This window comes from Herpailurus yagouaroundi, unplaced genomic scaffold, assembly GCF_014898765.1.
Source record: "Herpailurus yagouaroundi ecotype Mexico unplaced genomic scaffold, PumYag 197, whole genome shotgun sequence".
NCBI classification, from domain to species: domain Eukaryota; kingdom Metazoa; phylum Chordata; class Mammalia; order Carnivora; family Felidae; genus Herpailurus; species Herpailurus yagouaroundi.
In genome coordinates, this window is record NW_024412428.1 from 145,730 (window position 1) to 172,360 (window position 26,631).

The 26,631-nt window shown below is 38.7% G+C and overlaps 2 protein-coding genes across 5 annotated transcripts in view; one reads left to right on the forward strand and one right to left on the reverse strand.

Moving 5' to 3' along the window:
- The window catches only part of MPHOSPH8 (M-phase phosphoprotein 8), a 54,270-nt gene extending 51,428 nt beyond the window's left edge, over nt 1–2,842 (forward strand). For all 3 annotated transcript variants that reach the window (XM_040447953.1, XM_040447954.1, XM_040447955.1), the window contains 2 exons: nt 686–769; nt 1,423–2,842. In XM_040447953.1, the coding sequence (XP_040303887.1) occupies nt 686–769; nt 1,423–1,464 (126 nt within the window). In that variant the 3' untranslated portion in view covers nt 1,465–2,842. The remainder of the gene's footprint in view (nt 1–685; nt 770–1,422) is intronic.
- Nucleotides 1,227–26,631, reverse strand: part of PSPC1 (paraspeckle component 1) — a 108,245-nt gene continuing 82,840 nt past the window's right edge. For both annotated transcript variants that reach the window (XR_005782237.1, XR_005782236.1), the window contains 2 exons: nt 7,343–7,441; nt 1,227–4,813 (listed from right to left, as the gene is read on the reverse strand). The gene's annotated coding sequence lies outside the window, so the exon portion shown is untranslated. The remainder of the gene's footprint in view (nt 4,814–7,342; nt 7,442–26,631) is intronic.

Below are 26,631 nucleotides of genomic sequence, written 5' to 3' on the forward strand. Positions count from 1 at the left end.
ATGTAAGTCTGGATTTCTAAATGTTTGATATATATGCCTTAAGTTACATTTATCACGTCTTAGAAATTCTTAAGGTAGAAGAAACATACTGATTTTAAAATACTCTGCCTTTTCCCACCGTTATAATTACAAACATTCACTTAAAGAAAAATTTGGAAATCTTAAAAGTATTCTGTTCTTCAAATACCCAGAAACACAACCACTAGTATAACATGGGTGTACTGAGGCTGAGCTTTAGGCAACCATTGTACTGTAATTTTGCTTTATAATAACAAATGTATTAGTGGCTATATACATTTTTTAACATAAAAAAATGGTCTTGAAGAATCTTTGTGTATGTTTCCTTTTCCACAGGTAGAATTCTTTCCTTAGGCTGAATTCAGCAAAATTAACTGGTTATGAAGATTTTTTAACACTCACGCTCTATATGGCTGGATACGTGCTAATCCTAAAGATTTATCTGAGTATTGTTTTTTTGCAGATAAATCTTAAGCTTTGTCATTTGTATCTTTTTAATAAATCAAGGGGAAAGTAGTCACAGGAAATTGCTTTATATAAATTAAAATACAAAACTGGTATTCTCTTCTATCACTGGGAGTCTGAAAGGTTTTTGTTCTCTTAAGCTACAGTGATACTCTTAGACGTAGAAGTTTGAGGAAACACTGACTGTGGTCTTTCTCTCTAGGATAGCCATTTTGTTTACTCGTTCAGCCCTGCTACAGGCCTCAATAAACTCTTCATAAGGTTGACGGAAGCGCCTTCTGCCAAGGTGACAATCCTTTCCTCACATTTAGTGCAACTACTCACATTGCTATTCCAGCAGCAAGCCCAATGTGGGGCTCAGTCTCACGAACCGTGAGATCATGACGTGAGCCGAAGTAGGTGCTCAACCAACAAAGCTACCCAGGTGTCCCTAAGCATCCAATGGTCGTGAGTTCACAAGCCCCACATTGGGCGGCACGCTGGATGTGAAGCCTACTTAAAGGGGAAAAAAAAAAAAACATACAATGTGTTAGACATAATTGTGTGTCATAAATTGTGTGGAAAGATGAGAAGAATGCATCTCTCCAGTACGGAGCAGCCGGAGTTGTATTCTAGGCTGTTATTTAATGGCCATATGTATGTCTCATAGGCTGCTCACTAAACATAGGCTGCTCACTAAACATTTCTTTGTAAAATGAAGATGAACCAAAAAAGTCTATGTAATAAGTGGTAGTTATTTACTATAACTTTAAGCACTTGGATTTATTAAAAGTGATAACCTAACACTTGAATTGATAATCAATTTGAGACCATTGCCAAATAAGAACTTTCTGCCGCGCGCACGCTCGCGCGCGTGTGTGTGTGTGTTTTCCCTCCTCTAAGAAAGGGGGCCTCGGCAGAGGTGTTGGTGCTGCTACGTTGCCTCTTTTCTTTCAACAGGTGAAGTTGCTGATAGGCGCATACAGGGTGCAGCTGCAGTGACGGAACAGAGTCGGGACGGAGTCCTTTCCAGACCTGTTTTAGGACCCTGGCACAGCTAACACCTCCAGATTTGAAGTTTCATCTGTAAACCTCTTGCAGTTTCGGGCTGGGTATCTGTTACGGGCTGTAAGATGGGACGTGGGGGTTCTAATATATTCTGAAATAGAGATGTATTTGTGCCAGTGTTCTCAAATCTCGATGTTGTCTCCAGACTGCATACTTCGGTTTTTCCACAATGTGGAATGGTATATAGAATTATTTAAGAAAATTAAAAGTCTCTTTTCTAACTTGAAATTTTCTACTAGCCCTGGTGAATTTCTGCATTAAAAACAAGTCTGTATATGCCAAGCACTAAGTAAGGGGCGAATTTGCTGGCCTCGAAGGATGACTTCTCTGACTTGGTAGGCAGGTTCGAGGGAGGCGGTGTGAGGTCTAATCTGCAGTTGCCATAGGTCCTGAATTGGAGGTGACAACTTTTTGTATTTGCAGTTACCCTTTATTCCGGGAAAAGATAAAAGAAGATACGACTCACAAACTAACTTTTATCCTTGTTCTTAGAATCCATCAAGTAATTTTTAAAAAGCAGATCTTGTGCCCTCGTTACGAACGCTGGGAAGGCAGCTGAGGTTTGTCCGCCACACTGGGCCTCATGTGAAGAGCTATCGTCTCTACAGATTCCCCACAGGTGTTAAATTCTCTTAAGAAATATTTGGCAAACTAGTAAGTCAAAGTCCATCTGGACTACAGAGATGTACAAAATTATTTAGTTCCTGATTGGTTTTATAATTGTTTGAATTACAATTTTCATGAAAATTTCAAAAGGTCACATATTTGACCACATTGTACAGATATTTGAGAGAGCCGTTTTTACTTTACAGCACTAAAACGGCCTTTTCCTACAGTTTTCTCAATAAAATACCACAATGTTGGTCTGTTTTCTTTGTATCTCAAGTCTCAAGACTTCAAGGTGGATACTAATGTGTAATATTTTTAACTAAATGACAGCTGGGATTGGAATTTTTTCAGCTATATTGAATCATGCACTAGTACTGTGTCTAGTACTTTCTAGAAAAATCACAAGACCGAGCAGCAGTGGATAGGTCAGGAACAGCAAGGGAGACAGTACCTTAATCTAATACACACTAAGAGATATGGGTTTTTAAAGAAAATCTGTTCTGTCAAAATCATGCTGAAGATCTCCATCATCATCTTTATAAGCACACATTATTACAAGGTGATGTGCTGTTGATCCAAGAGGTAAGGCCAGGCTAGAAACCAAGGAGAACGACGAGTAGTTCCTTCAGTAGGAGTTTAGGCTCAGAAGGATGAAAGCTGTTAGAAGTCAGCAAGGAGAAAAAAAAAAAAAAAATCTTTAACAGATGAAACTTAATTATAGGAAAAGTGGCAAGTTCTTTTGACAGAAGCGGGGTCAGGGAAGGAAGACAAAGTTTGAGCTTACTTGGAGTAACACCACCTTTGAGTTGTCCATCTCAGCTTTGTGCCAGATGTGCAAACAGTTGTGTCTACCAGGAATGGAAGGTACAGCCACACAACTTAATACATTTTGCTCTAAATTACACCTTTGTTGTTGTTCTTTTGAGAGAGAGGGAGGGGCAGAGAGATGGAGGGACACTCCCAAGCAGGCTCTGCGCTGACAGACACGGGGCTCAGACTCACGAACGGGGAGATCATGACCTGAGCCGAGATCAAGAGCAGATGCTTCACTGACTGAGTCCCCCCGGCGCCTCAGCTATAGCTTCTCTGGAGCCAAATGAAAAGCACACTTGTCCACTTTGGTTTCTTAAGGGTGAAGGAGACTTGAATTGTCTTGAGACTCGCACTTGGGAGAGTGGTTTCTTGCTGGTTCTGTGATGAGGCAGCTAATAATTCCGTCAGATATTAATAATGCTGCTTTGATTATTCAAATAAAGTATGTACAAAGTGTGAGCCTTGGCTTCTCTGGAAAACAAAGCAATTCTCAAGCGGCAGCTTAACCAAAAGGTTTACAGACCTGCTTAGGTACTGCAGGTCAAAACCAAAGCAATCTTCTTAGTATATACAACACAGAATATATAACTAAACTTTATCATCTGGGCCGTGGGTGATATCACTAAGTACATCATCACTGAAAAGCACACAGGCCACATTTTTACTTCAATTTTATCTTAGAAAAAAATCACCCTCAGTCTTTACTCTTTTCTGGTGCATATGGCAGTGAGGACATCCTAATTGGATGACTCCGTGAACTTCTATATCATTCGTATCTGGCCCACTCTAATAAGCATGGCTGTAGCGGAAAACACATTATACGGGCTTTTCTCCGCAATGGTTAGTACCAAAGAGAAACTTCTAATACCTAACACTATGCAAATGTTGGACCACAGTTAGTTTGCTTTCACTCCGAGAATAGGTCATTTAGGATCACTGATTAGCAAAGACCAAGGAAAAGGAGGATACATACGCCAGAATTGTCAAAAAGTGACTTGTGAAATAATTCTGAAAAATTTAACATTTCATACAGTTCATGTTTCATAGCCCAAATACTATATAAACTCCTAAAACTGTTTTAAACTTTATTGGCTAAGTAAACGCAGAGAACCACTCACAGGATCCATACGGCTTTCCTCTTCTCTGTGCAGACTTGCAGATAAATCTCCTTTCAGACCAAACTGGGATTTCTAGGCCTCACATCTACTTCCAAGTAAAGAAAAGTGTTACTAGTAAGCTAAATCTAATTACAGTGAGGAGGCACAAATAAGGACCAAATTAAAATCCAGAAATAGTCCTCTGCCGACATCCAGAGCCCCCAAGAACCCCAGCTGGAATCTAACCCTAATACTGCATATCAGTTTAACTTGGAAGAAATTAATTTTTCATTATTCTACAACACACTATTTCCCTCATACTCTTTGCTTTCTTTGGGCTTAAATATATATACATGGCTTTAGTAAAACGTGATTTTTCTCACAACAGTGCCAGATTTCATGAGTAGCCCCTTATCTTGGGGACTGACCCCAAATTGCAGGCTAGAGGGGATGCCAAAAAAAATCCCTCTAACAGTTCCCATTTATAGCGAATTGAAAGGAGAGTTTGTCATTCTGTATTTGTAGGCTACTACCACACTACTTTGCAACGTCAGCCAGCAAGAACTCTTAGAACACCTGAATGAAAGTGGAAGTTTGCACCATTCCAGATATTTTAACCACGGAAAATTTGTCCATGAGGCATAATGTCAAGTGTTAACGATTATTCATAAGTTGTTTATATGGAGTAATAAATTCACAAATGAAATCTCTGTTTTCTGGCTGTTTCTCCTCTGACTTTAAAAGCATTTCTCCCACAAGATGACCTGGAAAAAAAGACAAATTCTTTATTAGCAAACAGGAATTAATATCTGTAGTGTATTTTCTGTTATAAAAAACAAAGAAAATGTAGTCCCCATGGCAGAGCAACACCAGCTGTTAGAAATGAAAATTCTCAGGCCTTCTAAATCACAAACAGTGGGGTCTGTATTCTAATAAGCCTCCAGAGGGTTCTGCTATACCTTGAAAACATGAGAACCACTGTTTCAAAGGATAACCTGAAGATAATCCAATTTTTAATAAAATTCCTGCATTTTGTTAACTTCCAAAACTTTGAGTTAATTATCTTCCTGAAATGAATCACTCTGTTTTTGCTGACTATAAAATCTGTAATAAAAAGCAGTTACTTCAAATAAAAACACTATTCATCTCTTACCAAAATTAACTTCAAAATCCTCAAGTTCCAATGACAAATTCACTTGACAAGCCTGTAAGATCTCTCTCCGCTGGCCACATAATGCCACAGCTTTGATCTGTGCCACAGTCAGCCTATGTATCTTAAATTTTTTCCCCTTACCCGTACATTCTGAGGTTACTTCTTCAAATTTTAAGTAAAGGATTCACAAAGAAGTCTGAAAATTTAATACCAACAAAAGGTCTAAAGGATATTTACAAAGTAATTCTCTAATTTCAAAAGGGATTCTAATTTTGTAAATAGTAGAAACCACAATTTACCTGGATGGCTTTTATCATTCCCTCCCCACCCCCTGGATTCTCTACACTCAGTGTGAGGCTGGAACTCACAACTCCAGAGATCAAGAGTCGCACGCTCTACTGACTGAGCAAGCCAGGCACCCCTACCTACAGAGCTCTTAAAAATAAAGAATCTTGTTTTGCTGGATCCCAACCCTCAAGTTTACATTCAGTAGGTGGACCTGAGAATGTGCATTCTTGATCCCGGAGGAGAACGACACTGGTCTAAAGGGCCAGCTTTGAGAATTACTAACCAAAGTTAATTTCCTAGAGCTGGATAAAAGAACACAAACCAGAGCTGTCACATTTTTGTATTCATGGGCATCAGATACTTTAAAAGGGGGAAGTTTCTCCAGGTTTCCTTATATGCCAGAGCCTCTGACACAATGTGTGCTCAGATCTCCTGAGATCTTGTTTCAGTGGGTAGTCTGGTTGATGTGGTCAGCTGTGCGTTGAGATTCTGCACTGCCAAGAGAAACCCTTAAGGCTGGTGCTGCTGGTCCCCAGGACAACCCTTGTAGCAAAAACAGAGGAGCTCCTTTATCGCCACCAGATAAAGTGGTTGGAAAAGAAATAACCTTAAAACAATACTTTCTGGAGCTATTAGGATGACATTTTACCATCAACAGAATTCTGTCATAGTAAGTCACGATGTAGGGGTGCCTAGGTGGCTCAGTCAGTCGAACGTCCAACTCTTGATCTCAGCTCGGGTCACGACCTCGCAGTCTGTGGGATAGAGCCCTGCATCAGGCTCTGCGTGGATAGCATGGGCCCTGCTTGGGATTCTCTCTCAAGTAAATAAATAAAAAAATAATGCTTTTTTAAGTCCCAATGCAAATGTTGCTATAAAATAGAAAATTTGCTGCCTTTTAAAAGGGTAGAAAGAGCAGCAAGGGAGAAATGGAGCTGGTATCCCTAGTACTGATCTGAATTTATGATATTAAACCATTTCTGAGGGGCACCTGGGTGGCTCAGTCGGTTAAGCGTCCGACTTCAGCTCAGGTCACGATCTCACAGTTTGTGAGTTGGAGCCCTGCATCAGGCTCTGTGCTGACAGCTCAGAGCCTGGAGCCTGCTCTGGATTCTGTGTCTCCCTCTCTCTCTGCCTCTCCCCTGCTTGTGCTTTCTCTCTCAAAAACAAACATTAAAAAATTTTTTTATTTATTTATTTATTTTTAAATAAAAAAATCCACCATTTCTGAGATTACACACTTTCCGGGGCGCCTGAGTTGCTCAGTCAGTTGAGCGTCTGATTCTTGATTTTGGCTCAGGTCATGATCAGGATCAGGTCATGGGGTTGAACCCTGAGACCAGCTCCACGCTCAGCATGCCTGATCTATTCTTTCTTTCTTTCTTTCTTTCTCTCCCTCTCTCCCCCCCCTTCCCCGCCCCCTCCCCAACTTGTGCTCTCTAAAATAAAAATAAATAAGATTTTTAACAAAGATTTACACACTTTACAAGGAACATAAGACTAAAATTCTAGACTTAGGATCACTAAAACCCAGGAGGGAACTTCTTTCTTAGTAAATAAGACCTGTTTAATATTTTATCTCTACTCTTAGTTCAGTTTTACCTAAGGACAAGTCAGTATACCAACCAGTGAGGAAAGACGAGGGCAAATGTGGAGTTAAAAATCGCCTCTGACTGCTCAGATAAAAGGGCGGTGCCCCTGCAGATCCCGTAGGACCGCGGAGGAGCAGAGGTTTCAGCTTCTACTACAAACTATCCTTCACATCCGTTCCGGAGGTCCGCAGGCAGCACCAGGAAGTAGGACTAAGGAAACTAAGAAGCAAGGAACGTTGTTTTAACGGACATTGACTGACCTGAAAGGAAATCTGACACCAGCATTTCCTAGTCTCTGAACTTGATTCATGCCAGAAGCCGATATTCAGGCAGCTTCATCCATGTTTTCTTTCACCCTCCTAGAAATAAAAATCAAATTTGGCCAGTTTCAATGATCAATAAAAAGAAGTGTTAAATCATTTTCTTAAAGTTCTTAACCGTAATCGGTTCCCACTCAGTAAAGATCTTCCTTTGAATAATTCACTTCCTCGAAGAACATCAACAGACTTAAAATTCAACTCAATTTTATGTCTTGGCATTAATCACTACTAAATCCTACACCTTGAGTTTCCAAACCTGCTAATAATTTTAAGATATTGAGAGCCTAGTTTGCTAAATCCTTCCTTTTTATTTCGGTAGGCAGGCCCTCTTGTTTGCATGGTTGATCCCTCAGCATACCACTGCCTGAAATTTTATAATCCAGAATCCTACACAGGATACTGATTCCTACTCTAATTTGCAACATTTTATTCTACTTGTACTTGGGCAAGGCACACAAATATACCTCTTGTGCTCCATCAGAAAAAGACTCAACCGACCCTAATAATCCCTTGAACCAACATTCTCCAAACACAGAACATTAACCCCAGATTTTTCATTGGAATACAGTTTTAGATACATTATCTCATCCTTATAAAATGTATTTTATAACATACCTGAAATGTTATACACAATACTACACTATTACAGCTTAGAAATACACAAATTGGCACTCAATTTTTTTTAACTGTTAGGGTACATGACCCCAAAACACTGGAAATAACTACCCTAAATTAATATTGTTTTCAAAACCCATTTGGGTCTCAATTTCACCTGAAAACTGGATGGAATATGAAACTGCTCCCAAAATCTGCATGTAAAAAAATATGTACACAAAATTCTGCATGTAAATTTAAGGGGATTCCAAATGATCCAGCAGGACCCCATGGTCCAAGTTATAAAACCTTAAATATTTTTTCAAACAACACATGCCACAAATCAACAAGAAATTATCTTTTATATATATTTCCACCTGCAAGTAGCATTCTACACATAATCTTAGGTAACTGTGAAGTCATTAAAGCATTCTTAAATTGGTTATATATGCACACTTCTACCATTGTATTTCCTTTAGTAAAATTAAGGCTGACAAGAAGAATGGAACCATAAACCAAACTGCACAACTGGGTTACTAATTTTTTTTTTAATGCTCATTTATTTTTTAAAAAGAATCAGAGCACGAGGAGCGGAGGGGCAGAGAGAGACAGGGAGACCCAGAATCGGAAGCAGGCTCCAGGTTCTGAGCTGTCAACACAGAGCCTGACATGGGGCTCAAACTCTTGAACCGTGAGACCATGACCTGAGCCAACATTGGATGCTTAACCAACTGAGCCACTCCAGCTCTCCTGGATTACTAATTCTTAATGACACAAGGACTGCTAAAAATAACTGTCTTCTCAACTTCTCAAAAATGTGAACCTGCAATTTACAAAGCATTCATCACATATATTGAAACCTGGAAAGATAATCTCTAGAATTATCCAAGTTTAGTCGCCAATATCTAGTCTTTAAAAAGGTGGCTTAAGAGCGCCTGGGTGGCTCAATCAGTGGAGCATCCAATTCTTGGTTCTGGCTCAGGTCATGATCTCACAATTCATGGGTCTGAGTCCCACTGTCAGGCTCTGTGCTGACAGTGCAGACCCTGGCTTCTGAAGCCTTCTCTCTCTCTCTGCCCCTCCCCTGCTCACACTATCTCAAAATAAATTAAATTAAATTAATTAAGTTAAACTAAAAATAAATATAGAATTAATTCCATTAAAATAAAAAAATAAATAAGATGGTGGCTTAATATCTGAATTCAATATTCAAAATCACTAGCATTCTGGTTAAAGACGTGGTCTTACAAAGAAGTGACCAGGTTTATTGTACACTGGATTATAATCAACATCAATGAAAGAATCACAGTGAGCCAATGGACGTGTACATCCATTCCATGATACAGATACTTTGGATTTAAAATCTGTAAAGTCCTAGAAAGGTGACACACATAATTCCGATGCTGAAGAACAGTGTCTCTATCAAAGCGATACTGTCAAATATTGGAGGGAGGAGAAGCAGCCAACAATTACATTAAAAGAAAAGGTCTCCTATAACTGAAATCTTAAGCATCACTGTAACAAGACACCACTTTGGACGAAAGTGGTCTATTTTTATTCAGGATAAAACTGGATAAGAACTACATAGAAGTTCATGTTTGACTTGCCAAAACATGGATTAAGAGTGAAACATAGCTCCTCTGACCACACCCTAATACCTTTCATAGTCAGAAATGTAAGCATCCAGTAATATCATGTATGCTTTTCTGATGATTTTTCTTAAAGAATAAAACATTAAAGATCTACAGAAGGCCCATTCTTAACAGTCAACTAGGTAACAATGACTCTCTCCTCTTTGAGTGAAAGAAGGTATCCTTTCCCACTGAGTACTCAACCCTACTCTCATCCACACATTACATGTAGTTTGCATTATTTAATATATAAGCTACAATAGAAGTAATGTTCTAAGAAAGGGAGGTTTAAAATATAGGTTATACTTCAGCAAGCATGGAGGCTGAGCAAGACTATTCAAATTACAACAAACTGTAAATACCCAAGACAGGACTTTAATGGCTCGTGTTGAAAACACCTTGCCAGAAATCAACCTAAAATTAGGTAACGATGTCCTCTGAAGTAGATTCCCATGGTATCAAACCCTAAAGGAACCTGTGTTCCGAAGTTTGCAGGTACGGAGGAGAGGGGGACAGCCACGTTATCGAACATCACCATCAGAGACAGCTTACACGGCATAGTGCTCACAACTGAATCTGACCCTTGGCCTTCATGACAAAGACACAGACCACAATACCAGTCACTGAAGCAATAAATAAGCCAAATGCTATTATTACAGGCAATTCACAACAGTGAAAATATGTAGCATATTCTTTACTAAGTAATTTTATTTGAATGTTAATAGATTCTCTTTAAGCAACAAAGAATATAACTTCAAAGAGTATAGGGAAATAGTGTGTGATTAAGTGAATAATATACCAGAAAGATTAGGCCAAAAATCCAAAAGCCATCTCCCAAAGAAACTTGAGAAAATGCCCATGAAAACAGCAAATCTCTAAAATAATACTACTTACACAAATTCACTCTTTCTAATGGAATACAATTTCGACTGATGAACAAATGATATAACTGAATAGTTTCAGTTAACTGAATTAATTGGAATGACAATGACAAAAAGTTTCTTACCATTTTAGGGGCACCTGGGCATCCAACTCTTGATCTCAGCTCAGGTCATAATCTCACGATTCATGAGACTGAGCCCCACAACAAACTCTGTACTGTCGGCATGGAGCCTGCTTGGGATTCTCTCTGTGCCTCTCTCTCTCTGTGTCTCTCAAAATAAGTAAATAAACTTTTTAAGAAGTTTCTCAACATTTTAAATTCTCACCTCTTGTTGAGTTGAAAATTGGCAATAAAACATAGCAAACTGAGGGCTTTGATTTTTTTCATCAAACCCTATTTCTTCTACCCAAGTTAGCAGCGAGATATCATGATAAAAGCTCAATTATATAATTTCTATCTTCCAGCCGATATTTTACAAAAAGCAAAAATCCATAATATGAACATCCAATTTTGGATTCCCAACATCATCTGGCTTTCCAGAATTCTAATAAAGATCCCTATGGTTTTTTTACACAGATAGTGATGAAACCACACAACCTAGTTACAACAGTCCCCCCTTACCCACGGTTTCGTTTTTACCAGTTTTGGTTACCTACAGTCAGTGGATATCTGGAAGCAGACGGTCCTTTCTTAATGTTTTGTCAGGTCAACAGTAGCCTAATACTACTTCACCACACTTCATCTCATCACATAGGCATGTCACATCAGCAAGAGAAAGGTGACAGTACAGTAAGACATTTTGACAATTACTTAAGTTGTTCTATTTTATTAGTTACTGTTATTAATCTCCCACTGTGCCTAACTTATAAATTAAGCCTTATCATAGTTACGTATATTAGGAAAAAACAGTTATCTGTAAGGTTTGGTAGTATCCACAGCTCCAGGCATCCACCTGGGTTCTTCAAAGTGTCTCCCTTATGCTCTGGTTTCTCTTCAGATCGCATAATTCTTTCGCCTTTTACAAAGTGTCTCCCTTAGATAAAGTGGGGGGAAGGGCTACTGTACAAACAGTAATAAGGGTATGACACACAAAAACATACCCAAATGACCAAGAAGTGTGAAAAGTTACTCAACATCCGAAGTTACTAGGAAAGCGTAAATTAAAACTACACGGATATACCTCTACACACTCACTCTATGGCTAACACTAACACAACTTGACAATACTGAGTGTTGGCAAGGATGCAGTACGGGACAGGAATCACGTGCACTGACGTAGGACAGACACTTTGGAAAATTAGCAGTTTCTAAGAAACATACATATCCACGATACTCCGCAATCCCACTCCCAGATATTTCCTCCCAGAAAAATGAGAAGTCTGAATGTTCACAGCAGCTTTATTCATTACAACCCAAACTGGAATCTAACCCAAGAATATATCAGTAGCAGACTGGACAAACAAAATGTGGCATAGTCACTTCATGGTACGCTATGCGGCAATAAGACAGAACCAACTGCTGACACCTGCAACAACACAGATGAATCTCAAAAGCACTATGTTGAATGAAAGAAGCCAGAGGCAAAGGGTATACATTCTATGATTCCATTTACATGAAGTTCAAAAACAAGCAAAACTAATCTATTGTGATCAAAACAAAACAGTGGTTGCCTGTGATGCAGGATGTACCGACTGGAAAGGAGCTCCTAAGATACAAAGTTTATGAAAATTAAGGCTGTCAAACCAAATAAAATTCACAAATTTAAATGACAGGCTATTCCAAATTTTTAAAAAGCACGATTTTAAGGTTTTTTTCCCCAAAGATTTTATTTTTGTAAGTAATCTCTATACCCAACGTGGGGCGCAAAATCATAACCCTGAGATCAACAGCCACACACTTCACCAACTGATCCAGCCAGGCACCACAGGATTTTAAATTTTTTTAAATTAAAGAATCAGAAAAAAACTAAAGTTCATATAGCAACTCAAAATTAATAAATAAGGGTATCTGGGTGGCTCACTTGGTTAAATGTCTGACTCTTGATTTCAGCTCAGGTCATGACCTCATGGTTCATGGGTTCGAGCCCTGCATCAGGCTCTGCTGACAGTGTGGAGCCTGCTTGGGATTCTCCCTCTATCTGCCCCTTCCCCTCTATCTGCCCCTTCTCCACTCACATTTGCTCTTGCTCTCAAAATTAAAAATCAAAAACAAAAACAAAAAAACAAAATAAAATAAGGTCTTGAGTAGGTAAGAATCATCATTTCTAAATATTAAATAATATTGAAATCTAGAAAATATTTACAAAATAAAGATTTTTTTTTCAGCCTTATTGAGGACAACTAGGTATTTCAGGAAAATAATTTATTGATACACAGTCTTTTTCTCCAACAGTCATAACATTTACTGTAGTTATCAAAGAAATATAAAATTCAGCAAAGACTCATATGAAATCTAATAAAGTACTTGATGATGACTTTTAGGGGTGCCTGGGTGGCTTAGTCAGTTAAGTGGCAGATCCTTGATTTCAGCTCAGGTCATGACCTCATGGTTCCTGGATTCCAGCCCCATGATGGGCTCTGCACAGACAGCAGAGAGCCTGCTTGGGATTCTGTCTCCCTCTCTCTCTGCCCCTCCCCAGCTCACATATGCACTCTCTCCCCGTCTTAAAAATTTATTTTTTTTCAACGTTTATTTAATTTTGAGACAGAGAGAGACAGAGCATGAATGGAGGAGGGTCAGAGAGAGGGAGATACAGAATCTGAAACAGGCTCCAGGCTCTGAGCTGTCAGCACAGAGCCCAACGCGGGGCTCGAACTCACAGACCACAAGATCATGACCTGAGCCGAAGTCGGCCGCTCAACCGACTGAGCCACCCAGGCGCCCCTCCCTGTCTCAAAAATTTTTTTAAAAAAGTGAAAAATGTGATGACTTTTATCATACGTAATTAATGACTTCTAAGAAAAGTTACAACTCAGTTTCAAGGTCCCAGACCCATACATATTTTCAAGGCAATTGTCATGAGGTCAACAATGGCTTGTGACTGAAAGATACCACTGAAAATTTCCAAACTTAATTTTGTCCACAAATTCCTACAAAGGCGTTTCAATCAAAACAAAGGGGGGAGGGGCAGACGGAGGGGGGTCCCTGGGCAGCTCAGTCCGTTAAGAGACCAACGTCAACTCAGGTCTTCATCTTGTGGTTTGTGGGTTCAAGCCCCACATCAGGTTCTGCCGCTGACAGGTCACAGCCTGTGGACCTGCTTCAGATCTGTCTCCCTCTCTCTCTGCCCCTCCTCTACTCGCACTCTGTCTCTCAAAAATAAACATTAAAATAATAAAAAAAATTTAAAAAGCAGTATCCTCTTGTGATGACCTGAGATTTCTCAAGCACCTCTCCCCTAAAAAAGCCAAAGAAAACATATCCTTGATCATTGCATAATCAAGGTTAAGTTTTTTTAGGATTTTTTTTTTTTTTAAGTAATCTCTACACCCAACCTGGGGCTTGATCTCAAAACTCTGAGATCAAGAGTTCTATGCTCCACAGAGAAAGACAGATACCATATGGTTTCACTCTTATGTGGATCCTGAGAAACTTAACAGAAACCCATGGGGGAGGGGAAGGGAAAAAAAAAAAAAAAAAGAGGTTAGAGTGGAAGAGAGCCAAAGCATAAGAGACTCTTAAAAACTGAGAACAAACTGAGGGTTGATGGGGGGTGGGAGGGAGGGGAGGGTGGGTGATGGGTATTGAGGAGGGCACCTTTTGGGATGAGCACTGGGTGTTGTATGGAAACCAATTTGACAATAAACTTCATATATTGGGGGGAAAAAAAAAGAGTCATATGCTCTATAGACTGAGCCAGCCAGGCAAACCCAGGGTTAAGTTTTTAAAAACAAGTGGGAGTACAGTAATAAATTGCATTTTTAGTTCAAGATAGTTATGAACTTACCTGTATGGTTTCTTAGTTCTTTAAAAGTTGAATATTTCACATACATTACTGCACAAAGAACCTGTTTATTTAATGTATGAACCACATTCATTTATAACGAAATGGCACTGGAAATGAATTACCAAATGACATTCAACAGTTTTTATTTTTCACCATATACTTACATCCACATAAAATAACAATGTTACCTGCTTTGAAGATAACATGTGAGGGACACCTGGGTAGCTCAGTTGGTTAAGAACCCAACTTCAGGTCACTATCTTGCAGTTCCAAAGGTCAAGCCCCACATCAAGCTCTGCGCTGACAGCACACGGCCTGCTTGGATGGATCCGTCTCCCTATCTCTCTGCCCCTCCCCAACTCATGTATGCACATGCACGTTCTCTCTCTCAAAAATAAAATGGTATTGGGGCACCTGGGTGGCTCAGTCGGTGAAGCGTCCGACTTTAGCTCAGGTCATGTTCTCACGGTTTGTGGGTTCAAGCCCCGTGTTGGGCTCTGTGCTGACAGCTGGGAGCCTGGAGCCCGTTTCAGATTCTGTGTCTCCCTCTCTCTCTGCCCCTCCCCTGCTCCTGCTCTCTCAAAAATGAATAAATGTTAAAAAAACTTTTTTTTTAGTAAAAAAAAAAAGTGGTATGTTCATATGCAGTGAATGATATCACAATGTTATACTGGAGAGAAACTACTTAAACATCAAGTAAGTGTAATCTGCACTGTAATGTTTTATCTATTTAAATTTATTTAAATAAAGGGTAGAGAACGGGTGCTAAACTAAACCAGTGGTGCCCCAAGATGAGGAACATCAGTCAGGTTTCTACTTCCATGTTAGTGCTCCAGCCAGCAACTCCTCCTCGTGGGAACACGATGCTGGATTAGAAGGGTACCGTCAAAACCGCGTTTATACGAAAATACATTAAGGTGGTCAAATGTCTTAATACCTTGTCTTGGACACAAGATAACCAACACATGTTCTAAAAAAAGAGACTGTAAAGTCTAAAAACAGATGAGAGATATAAAAAAAATTGGGGGGGGGGGGTCACATTTTAAAAATGCACAAAATTTCCTGTTTTAATGATTACCACTAGGTTTGAGAAATTGGGCTGTAGAAACACAACAGAAAACACAAAAAGCATAAAAAAACATAATAGTCATAAATCTCACTTCTCATACTTTTTGTGTCTCTGCATCATTTGTAAATGCAACATACTCCCATCAATCAGCAAAAGCTCCAGATGCAGTCTTTCATCAGAGCCCACAAGGACTTCATGCCTCCCCTTGGCAAGGAGAAACAGCATCTGAATGGTGTGCAAACCTCAGAACTCCCTGCAGTCTCTTTTTAAGACCATCTATGCTATGTTATTTCCCATTTTCAGTCACCATCAGGGCTTATTAAAACATTCCCAGGGGTGCCTGGATGGCTCAGTTTGTTAAGTGTCAGATTTGGGCTCAAGTCATCTCATGGTTGAGGAGTTTGAGTCCTCCATGGCTTTGTGCTGGTGGTGGGATCCTGTTGGACATTGATTCTCTTTCTGTTCCTCCCACTTGCACACACTCTCTCTAAATAAACTGTAAGAAGTGAAAAAAAAAATTCCCAGTAATTTTGCATTCATTACACTCAATTTTGAGACAAACGCTGTGTGGTATAAAATCTCATTTGGGTTCTGCCAATACCTTCCAGTATGATCTTGGAAATATTGCCGGTTCACTGATTCAACAAATTGCAATAAGCACCTAAATATGAGAGTGCTTCTGCCTCAGGGAATTCACAATAGGTCCCCCTCAGGATCTTGGAGGGTCCAAGAATTGTCAATTAGATTAGAACCATTTACTTCTAACAAACAATGAGAATTTAACTGAAAATAGCCATGTACTAATAACCACCAGTACTCAGAACATGGAAGAACAGGCAGGCTTTTAAGCTGATTTCCCAGTAAAAAGTCTGGAATGGGAAGGTACACAATATGGGGGGCACATTCCTACTGAGAAAAAAATAGAAAGTTGAAATAAATCTGGAGTTTTGCCCATTCTAAACTGCGTGTGTGATCATCTACTTATACACAAATGACTAAGAAATAAATTCCAAATGATAACAAGGTTAAAAATCAGACAAGTTTTGGGGCACCTGGGTGGCTCAGTTGGTTCAGCGTCCAACTTCACCTCAGGTCATGATCTTGCGATCCGTGAATTTGAGCCCTGCGTCGGGCTCTGTGCTGACACCTCAGAGCCCGGAGCCTGCTTTAGATTCTGTCTCCCTCTCTCTCTCCCTCTCTCCCTCTCTGCCCCTCCCCCACTCTCTCTCAAAAATAAAATAAACATTAAATATTTTTTTAATTTTTTTTTAACGTTTATTTTTGAGAGAGAGAGAGAGACAGAGCATGAACGGGGGAAGGTCAGAGAGAAAGGGAGACACAGAATCTGAAGCAGGCTCCAGGCTCTGAGCTGTCACCACAGAGCCAGACACGGGGCTTGAACTCACGGACTGTGAGAACATGACCTGAGCCGAAGACACTTAACCGACTGAGCCACCCAGGAGCCCCTAAATTTTTTTTTAAATCAGACAAGTTCCTCATTTCCCAAGAGCCATTTTCTTCATTTCAGTGGGTTCTATAGGCAACCTCCCTTTGTGTCTCAGAGGGCGTTGTTCGCCAAGCTTTGATCAACATATACCTTATGACCACTAATGCTACATCCATTTATTCTCTCTCTCTCCGTTTGCTCTCCCTCCTCTTCCTTATCTCTAATAATCATCTTTGGAGCACCTGGGTGGCTTGGTCAATTAGGTGTTCAACTCTTTGATTTCAGCTCAGAACACGATCTCCCGGTTCATAGGTTCAACCCCTCCATCTGGCTCCACGCTGACAGTGCAGAGCCTGCTTGGGATTCTCTCTCTCCCTCTCTCTCTCTCTGCCCCCCGTCCCGGCTCTGTCTCTCTCAAAATAAACTTTAAAAAAAAAAATCTTCGTAGACCAAGCCATTACTTTTCACCTCTCCTTACTGGTTTAATTCACTTGCCTGCTTTTATTCTGGCTCTCCTTCAGTTAAGTCTTCATGAGTAGCAAAATTCTTTTCTAAAACATAAACTAGATCATGTCACTGCCTGATCCAAGCCTTCATAATTATCTCATCAAGAAAAAAAACCCCAAGGGGCACTTGGTTAGTTCAGTCAGCGGAGCACGCAACTCTTGATCTCAGGATTTTGAGTTTAAGCCCCATGATGAGTGTAGAGATTACTTAAAAATAAAATCTTTATGAAAGAAAAGAGAGAAAAGAAAAGAAAAGAAAAGAAAAGAAAAGAAAAGAAAAGAAAAGAAAAGAAAAGAAAAGAAAAGAAAAGAGAAGAGAAAAGAGAAAAGAGAAAAGAAAAGAAAAGAAAAGAAAAGAAAAGAAAAGAAAAGAAAAGAAAAGAAAAAAGAAAAGAAAAGAAAAGAAAAGAAAAGAGAAAAAAGAAAAAAGAGAAAAGAAGAGAAAAGAGAAAAGAGAAAAGAGAAAAGAGAAAAGAGAAAAGGAAAGGAAAGGAAAGGAAAGGAAAGGAAAGGAAAGGAAAGGAAAGGAAAGGAAAGAAAAAAGAAAAGACCTCAACTATTTACTATGGCATACCCTGGTCTACATCTTGCATACTCAGTGGGGCAGTATTATTCCCAGAGGGAGAAAATCAGTTGAAGGTGGGAGTAGGGGAAGGCAAAAATCCCTTTTCATGTATAAAAGCATGGACATAACATAATTTACAGGACATGAACAGCTGTGTTAAAATTTCATGGGGGGGGGGTCAGCTGGGGGGCGGGGGGGGAGAAAAAAGGGTTAAGAATCACCTTTGCCTTGTTCACTTAATTCGAGCCACATTCTCCTCCTCCTTGCCATAAATGATAATCCTCTCAGCTTGAACTGGATTCACCTTCAACACCTCCAACTTTGCACGTCCCCTCTTCTGATCATTCAGGTATCAGCTATCTCCTTAGAGAATCCTCCTCTGACCATCTAAAATGGACAGGTCAGTTTCCCCAGACCAGCTGTATCCCCAGTGTTTATTAGGAGTCAGTCAGAAACTCTCTAGTATTGCCATAGTATGTGCTCAATGTATTTAGGAAATCTAATAACTACATGATATGGTGAACAAAACAATGTTTATTTTCTAGTCATACCTTGGAGATAGAATACTTCAAACTTATGATGGATATTGAAGAATAAAGTGGAATAAATGATCTCTGACCAAGATTAGTTTTGGAAATAGCAAATTGCTCATTCAAGTCCTTGGGTAAACAATATATATATACATAATTGTTTATAGTTACTATCTGAACATAGTAATTTTTTTTTAATTAAAAAAATTACTTTGGGCTCTGAGCTGGCTCAGTTGGTTAGAGCATGCGACTCTTGATCTTGGGATGGTGAGTTCAAGCACATGTTTGGCTACAGAACTTACTTTAAAAAAGTAAATAAAGCACACAAAACAATCATTTCATTTTGCTATGAAGTCTTCAAACTTATATAATTCACTGAATAACAAACCACAATTCTTTAGAAATGTACACAAATGTCTTTTTTATTAATTCCAAGCAGAGCTAATCTAAAATACAGCTTACAGCCTCCATCCTTTTTGGTTTGTAAATGAAATACCTACTTCCCTCCAGTATTTCCAAATTAATGTAAGATTCGAAATTCAAAGTAAAATCATAGTATGAACACCACAGATGGGAATTCTTCTAGAAGAGTTTATGGTTCTTCCTATAACTGATTATTTAAGAAATGAAATTCAAGTTAGCTATCTGGGAACAGTAATGCCCATTTCCCCATCACTGGAGAACTGTAGAAATGTTTTAAAGACTTCAATTTGAATGTTTTATTTATTCATTCATTCATTCATTCATTCATTCATTCATTTATTTATTTATGGGACAGAGAGAGACAGAGCATGAACGGGGGAGGGGCAGAGAGAGAGGGAGACACAGAAACGGAAACAGGCTCCAGGCTCCGAGCCATCAGCCCAGAGCCCGACGCGGGGCTCGAACTCCCGGACCGCGAGATCGTGACCTGGCTGAAGTCGGACGCTTAACCGACTGCGCCACCCAGGCGCCCCTAAAGACTTCAATTTGGAGTCAAATGCCCTACTTTTCTCTATCACAATAAAATAACCCATTATTAAACTGTGTCAACACCTCTCATAAGGCAAACTGTTGATGTTCACCAAGTCCTCTAAAAATCTTACATACTGATAACTCTCTTGAAGATATTAATAGTTCATTTAATTAAACAGGCATCTACTTAATGTAATCTAATTTTTAAAGCACAAGACTTTAGGTCTCTAATTCCTGGAATTCTTATAAGCCAACTTTAGACTTTAAAGCTCTTCCAATTTCAGTTACATAATTTCTATTCCAAAACGTCCACTATTACCTACAATAATCCCATCAGGTTTTATTAACATGTGATCTTTACTGACTTTATGCATTTGGTTGGGGGCTGCAGGGAATAAAGCTGAGTTCTGTCTATAGTGAGGTAGGCAACATCTAAAAAAAACTCTATAAAAACATACATACACCACGATCGATTTAACTGGTAGAAATTTTATCCTATATATACATTCACACGCATGCTTCGTAACATATATCCTAAGACATATGTTAGGGCATATAAGGGAGAGGAGAAGGAAACATCCCTGGCCAAGAAAGATCTGGTATACACCTGACAATGACCTACCAACAGGTATAGGAACAAGGGATCTTTCTCTGTCACATATGCATTTGGAACAATCTCCAAAACAGAATATTGTGAGGAAATAAGTAAATGGCAAATGTGTACAGTGTGCTTGCCTATGTACTAAGAATGTACACAAATATGCCTGAGTGCACAGAAACTTCTAGAAGGATACACAAGAAATTTATAACAATGATTATGCCTGGACAGAGAAGTCAGGTGACTTGTAAACACAGCATAGAAAAATTTACTTTTACTACAGACCAGTTTATACCTCCTCGTTTGTACAATAGATGGCTATTATTCAAATAATTCAAAAATACATTAAGTAGTTTACATATCAATAGTATTTGAAGGTAAGTTCATATATATTGGCTGTTAATGCTTTCTAAAGTACAATAGTGTGACAAGGATTATTTCCAGATCTCAAGTATTTAGATGATGGCTATAATATAGGGCTTACATAACTTAACTTTCAACTTTGAGGAGTAAGACAATAGACATTAATCCACCTCTGGTTTCCACATTTCCTTGTGCTGACCACTAACCAAATATGAAAAAATTAGGTAAATGTCCATTTCTGTAACAGACTGTTTTTGTAACTAATGAACACAACTGCAGTATTTATGGATTAAATGTAATCCAGTATGAGACTCCGTTCACCAAGCCCTTCCAAGTCTACCTAAGCAGCTCCATCTACATAGATGGTTAGAAGGTATCGCAGCCCCCAACCTATATAGATTTTGTACTGAACTATTTGTCTCATACTTTATCAACTATTAACTTTTTTTGGTGACCACCAAAACTCATGAGCCAAGACCTTTTCCTAAGCATAATTTTTCATGCTGAAACCCTTACAAGGTGTCACAAGTACCTGAAGCCTTCCATCCTGACCTTGCCCTATTCTTGGAAGTTGGCAGCACCAAAACTACCCACCATTTGGTTAAAATCAGTCATCCTTGCGTTCCTTCACATAACTGGCCCCCGTATCCACTTAATCACCAAGCCCTGACAGTTTCATAATTAATTGAAGTCCTGACTTCTACTCTTCCTCTCCAATCCAAATACCATATAAAAACTCGTTTCCCTGCCTGCAGTCTAAGTTACTACAAATACACCCTTCCTACAATGTAGTTAACTTTTTGGACAGTATTAATCGTACCACCATCATTCTCTGACCAAAAAACTCCCAATACCTGATTAGTTTTCTGCTCTCATTTTGGACTACCAGCTTCACGCACAGTTATCAGCTCCCAGTCTTTGTTCATAATGGGCCTTCTCTGATAGCACCTGCTCCCAAAGACATGATGTAACTCATCTTGAACATGATACTCAGGAGCTTTTACCTCCTCAAATCCTTGGACACACACATTAAGAATTCTCCCCCTTTTGTTGTGAATGGTCCTTTAAATCTCACACTCCTAAGCAACAACATTCTCTCATCCTATGCAAATCTTTCCCAGTTAGTTTTTATCTTCTACTCATTTCTCTTCTCCAAACTCTCTGTAACACTTCATTTTGGACAACAGGTCTCAAGTGTAGTATGTGAAGTCACCCAAATATACCCAGTACCACCACGGAGCTGAACACACAGCAAGCTAGTTTTTTTTAAATGGGTAATGAGATACAAGATAACCTACTGCATGTGATGCTCTAGGTCAATCACAACAAAATGCATTCTTTACTCATAACAAGAGACCAAGACTTATTTTATATTCATGTGTGCTTTCTTGAATTTTTGTTTACTTTGGCCTGCCACCAACATCATGCAAATATAATATGTCTCAAAGATGCTACCCCCTACTGATGTTTACCATCGTTTTGTTTTCCCTTAGGACTTTTCTTCAGTGTATTGTAATTCTCGTGCTGTATTCCAACCTCTGCCACTACTGGAGTTTGGAACTGGTCAACAAGAGGAGCACCTGCACCTACCCAGTCTTAAACAAAGGTCCCCCACATTAAGATTCTTAGTCTAAAATGTAGCAAATACTTAACAAATGGGGCTACCTACTGCAGAATCAGTCATCCATGATCTGTGACTTCTGTATACTAACCTAGGCTCTTTCCAAATATAACAATGACAGTAATCCTTTACAATGCATGCATGGGTCCTATCCACTTAAAACCATTCATTTTACTGACGAAATACATGTTAGCATATATCCAAGTATGACAGCAACAACACATGTACCTTAAATTAGCATTTTAATACCTAAGTTATTTTTAACGATGTGATAAAATTCTAAAAAACTCATGGTAGTACTAGCACCTATGCTATTGTGTGTGCATGTGCAAGCGCTTTCTAAAAGAAAATAACTAGCAAGGAACAAACAGAGAAACAATAGTTACTGCCAAATTCTCAAGTGTTCGTTTAATGGTGATCCAGCCAAGAGCACATACAATCCACTGAAGTTCTAACGGGTACAGTTTTGCTACAGCTGTTCGCAACAGCAATAGCTCAGTCTGGAGCAGAAAAAAGCAGGACTGTAGAGGGAAGTCTGGGATGAGGAGGAGAGCTAAATAAAGGCAGGATGATGGACATGGGAAATTAATGAAACGGTAAAGATACTGAATGCTGAGGAAAAAAATGTCTGAAAAAGTTATACAAATTAGTTCAAACAGCTAACTAATGGTCTTAAAAACCCATTCTCTTTTCACACTATTGAGTATAAGGACAGAAAACTTAACTATGGCTCAAGTAAATATTAAAATATACTTCTATTTCACATAGAACATATTAGCTATATAGAAAAAAAAACCACATTACAACTCTGGCTACCTCAAGTTGACTCAACTTATTTGTCCTCCTTGTAGATGTTAGATAATATGTACCACTGTAACATATTGATTTAAAGTTGTACCATAATGCAAACTGGAAAATTTTTAAATCATTCCTAAATATAGCACTTAGACATTTACTTCCCAACTTTTCATCAGTTCTGAGGTCAAAAAGAAATGGCAAAACAGGAAATTATTTTCTTCAGGTTCCCAGACTCAGTGGCATTCCCATTCTTCCTAACTTATACTAATTTGCATTTACTATAAAATATATGAAAGATAAAAACCCAAATGCAGGAACTCAGTAATGTCTACTATGTAACTAAGAAAAATGTTAATTTATCTCCTTAGAAATAGTTCAAATCGCTGTAAAGGCGACTCAGAAAAGCAAGCAATGCCTCTTTTATAAATAATTTTAAAAATCTATACAATCCATCCAACTGAACAGTAATGGGGTGTTAAACTCCAAGAACATGATAAAGGAAGCAAGCACATAAAACAGGATGAAGTAGAAAGGAACTGGTAGCCGATAAGAAACCCTTTAGAGAACTGGAAACATTACCATTCTTAAACAGGAACTATTAATAAAAGACCAAGTGAGAAAGTTTCTTCAAACTGTGTATCACATGCCTTTTCTCTCCCAATACTTGTACAAAAGCTTTTCATGCTCTTTTGATGCAATACCCAGGTTATGTATCAAAGCCCCCAAGAGTCCTAGATGTTCCTCTCGTAACATCCAAGTTTTTTACTGAAAGATTTCTCCTGGAAATCTTAACCACTGTCATTTTAAAGTCAATTACTAGAAAATACCACAATAAGACCTTCAGTGTCTGTAGAAGTGTATCTGATGATTACATATACGAAGTGTATGTGGAAAATCACAACAGTAAGTTCAAGTTGCTGCCCTTTAATAGGAGCCCCTTCTATGTCCTGACGAGTTGCTCTTCACAGCCAACCTGTCCCCCTTTTGCTGCTTCTAATCTTCTCAACATATACTAAATGTAAGAAAAGATGCAAGACAAATATGTAAATTCTTAAAACCAGTCGCCTTCATTTTACATTCAATTAGGAAGAAAATGTTCTTTTTCTGGAGAGAAATATCAATATTTGGACATTTCAGGAAGGCTTTTATATTCACTTCCTGTTCCTCTGGTTTCCTTAATGCTTAGGATTTCACCACCCACAAAACACCATGTATTTGGTGTACCCGATATACAAAACTGTGGCATTTTTTAATTGAAAAAAATTTAAGAACCCTTGTTTCAATTTTTAAAAAATTTAAAATTTGCCTTCTTGCAAGTTTGCCTCATCCACTCACCAGCTTCAGAGTAAGATGTCATTTCCATCCATCCATTTCAAATTACTCTTCACATTTCCTGTCTCCCTCCCTCACTTGGCTCTTAGTACTTTCTTTTTAGATATATTTTTACTTAGACATTTTTATTTAGGAAATATGTACATATTTTCCTAAATTGTATTAAAAACTGGGCAATTCGCTCACATTCTCTAGTGGCTCTTCTTGCTCTGACCCTCAATACAATGATGGAATTGTCTAAGAATTTATCATTTCTTCTGATGATTTCTCTTGCCACCCACTAACTTCAAGCTCCAAGAAGGCGAGGGCCCGTTCTATTTTTTCACTATTGTAAGTCCAGGCTGAGACACAAATGCCCAGTAACTATTTAGGGAATGAATAAGCAATCTGGGATTCTCATGCACACACTTTAACTAGTACTGAAAACTCCACATTACTCCCGGTCTTCCTTCTGGATTTTGCCTCAGACTGCTTCAAGATATACTGAGTGTCAAATGTTATGCTAGCTGGGAACCCTGATAAAAGATGAAAATGTAGGCACAACAAGCAAATAAGTAAATAGCATATACTGACAAAGTGACAGGAATGTAAATTCTACTGAGGAAAGGCTCTTCAAAATATCTGGGGAAACAGACGATCAACTTTAGTATTTAGTACACAAAGGGTGGAAGACTGAAAACAGATCTTAGAGCCCTGTGGCCTCAGGGCACCTTGGCTGGCTCAGCTGGCAAAATGTGTGACTGTTATCTTGGGGTTGTGGGTTTGAGCCTCATGTTGGGTGCAGAGATTGCTCAAAAAACAAAAAAAATCTTAAAAAACAAACAAACCCAATGGCCTACAATAAAGCTGAGTTTTAATTCAAATGGAAAGCTACTGCATTTGAAAAAGGAGATGACCATTATCTAACTCACATTTTAAAAGAATGCTCTAGATACTATGTGGAAAATAAATTACAAGAGCAAAAGTAGAAGCAGGACAAGTTAGAGGGTAATGTAGTCACCTTCAGGAACAAATGATAGTACCTTGAGAGAGAATACATTTACTGTAGAGTTTTAAAATCCCAACAATCCACCAAGGTACTCAAACCAAAATGTTATACAATCCAATACCTACCTCTCCCTCAAGCAGCTACACCTCCCCCACGCCCAATCCTAAACACACTTACCTTCTGTGTTTCAGTTAATGGTTTCACCACCATCACCTTATCATTCAAATTAGAAACTCCTAGATCACTCTTCGTCTCCCCGTCTCCCACTAACACAGTCTGTTAAATTCACTCTACTTCTGAATTACTCTTGTCTGGAATCTGAACAATCATCACTAACATTAAAGATCCCTTCAAATATCGTGTGAGGGGTGGGGACTGTGTGAGTAAACCAATTATCTATGTGGTCTCTGCTTTGTTTCTGATCCAGTAATTTTGTACCCAAAGTAACTGTTCTGACACCCAGTCACCCAAAAGGCAAAGATCCAAACTCCTTGAGTCAATCAGTTTTATCTAATCTTTACTTCTTCCCTTCTCTATACTTACCTCCCTCCCCTAGACAACTCCTTGTAACTGCCCAGGATCTGTTTACTTATTAGCCCTTCCGACCACACCATTCCATCATCCCACAACCCTCCCCGCCCTCTCCTTCCCCTCCAAAACCCCAAAACTGGCAAGTACTTACTCACCTTTATGACCTGCTCAAAAGTTACCATCTTAGTGAACTCCTCCCCGTCTTCCCAACCTTGTTTCTAGATTATCAGAACATTTCCTATTCCCTTCCTTCCTACCAAGTGGTCTTACACTTTGCTTACCTATAACCATTAAACTCTAAATCCCAAGAGAGCAAGAACCATTATTTTATTCATTTTTATATTCTCATGTAAACACCAGCTGGTGTCATTCATTCACTAAACAAACATTTAATAAGGACATACTATGAGGATAAAACACTAAATAATAAGGTCCTTACTCTGCTACAGCTGACTGACATCCTGGACAGAATGAAGTAAACAAATAAATAACACAAAAACTTCACACAAAGATTTAAAGAGAAATCTTGTATGACAATAAAAATTTTTTAGGGCTGAAAATTTTATGGAAACAGTAGCCAAGTAGGTAAGTCCAAACGAAAAGTAACAAAAGTGAAAGGAGTAAATGTAAACTTAATGTGTACAATTTATTTCTTGAAAACTGGTACTCAAAATTCCTTTCTTGCATTCCTGCATAAACACCAAGCAATTAGACTACAGGAAATCAATCTCATTAACACCTAATCAACGTCACTAACACCTAATGTCTAATACATAAACTCTGAAGTTCAACTTCAAATTTTTCATTTTAAAAAGAAAAAAATAAGTGAACTGCGTAATTACACCATGTAGGGAGATTCTGGGATTATATTCA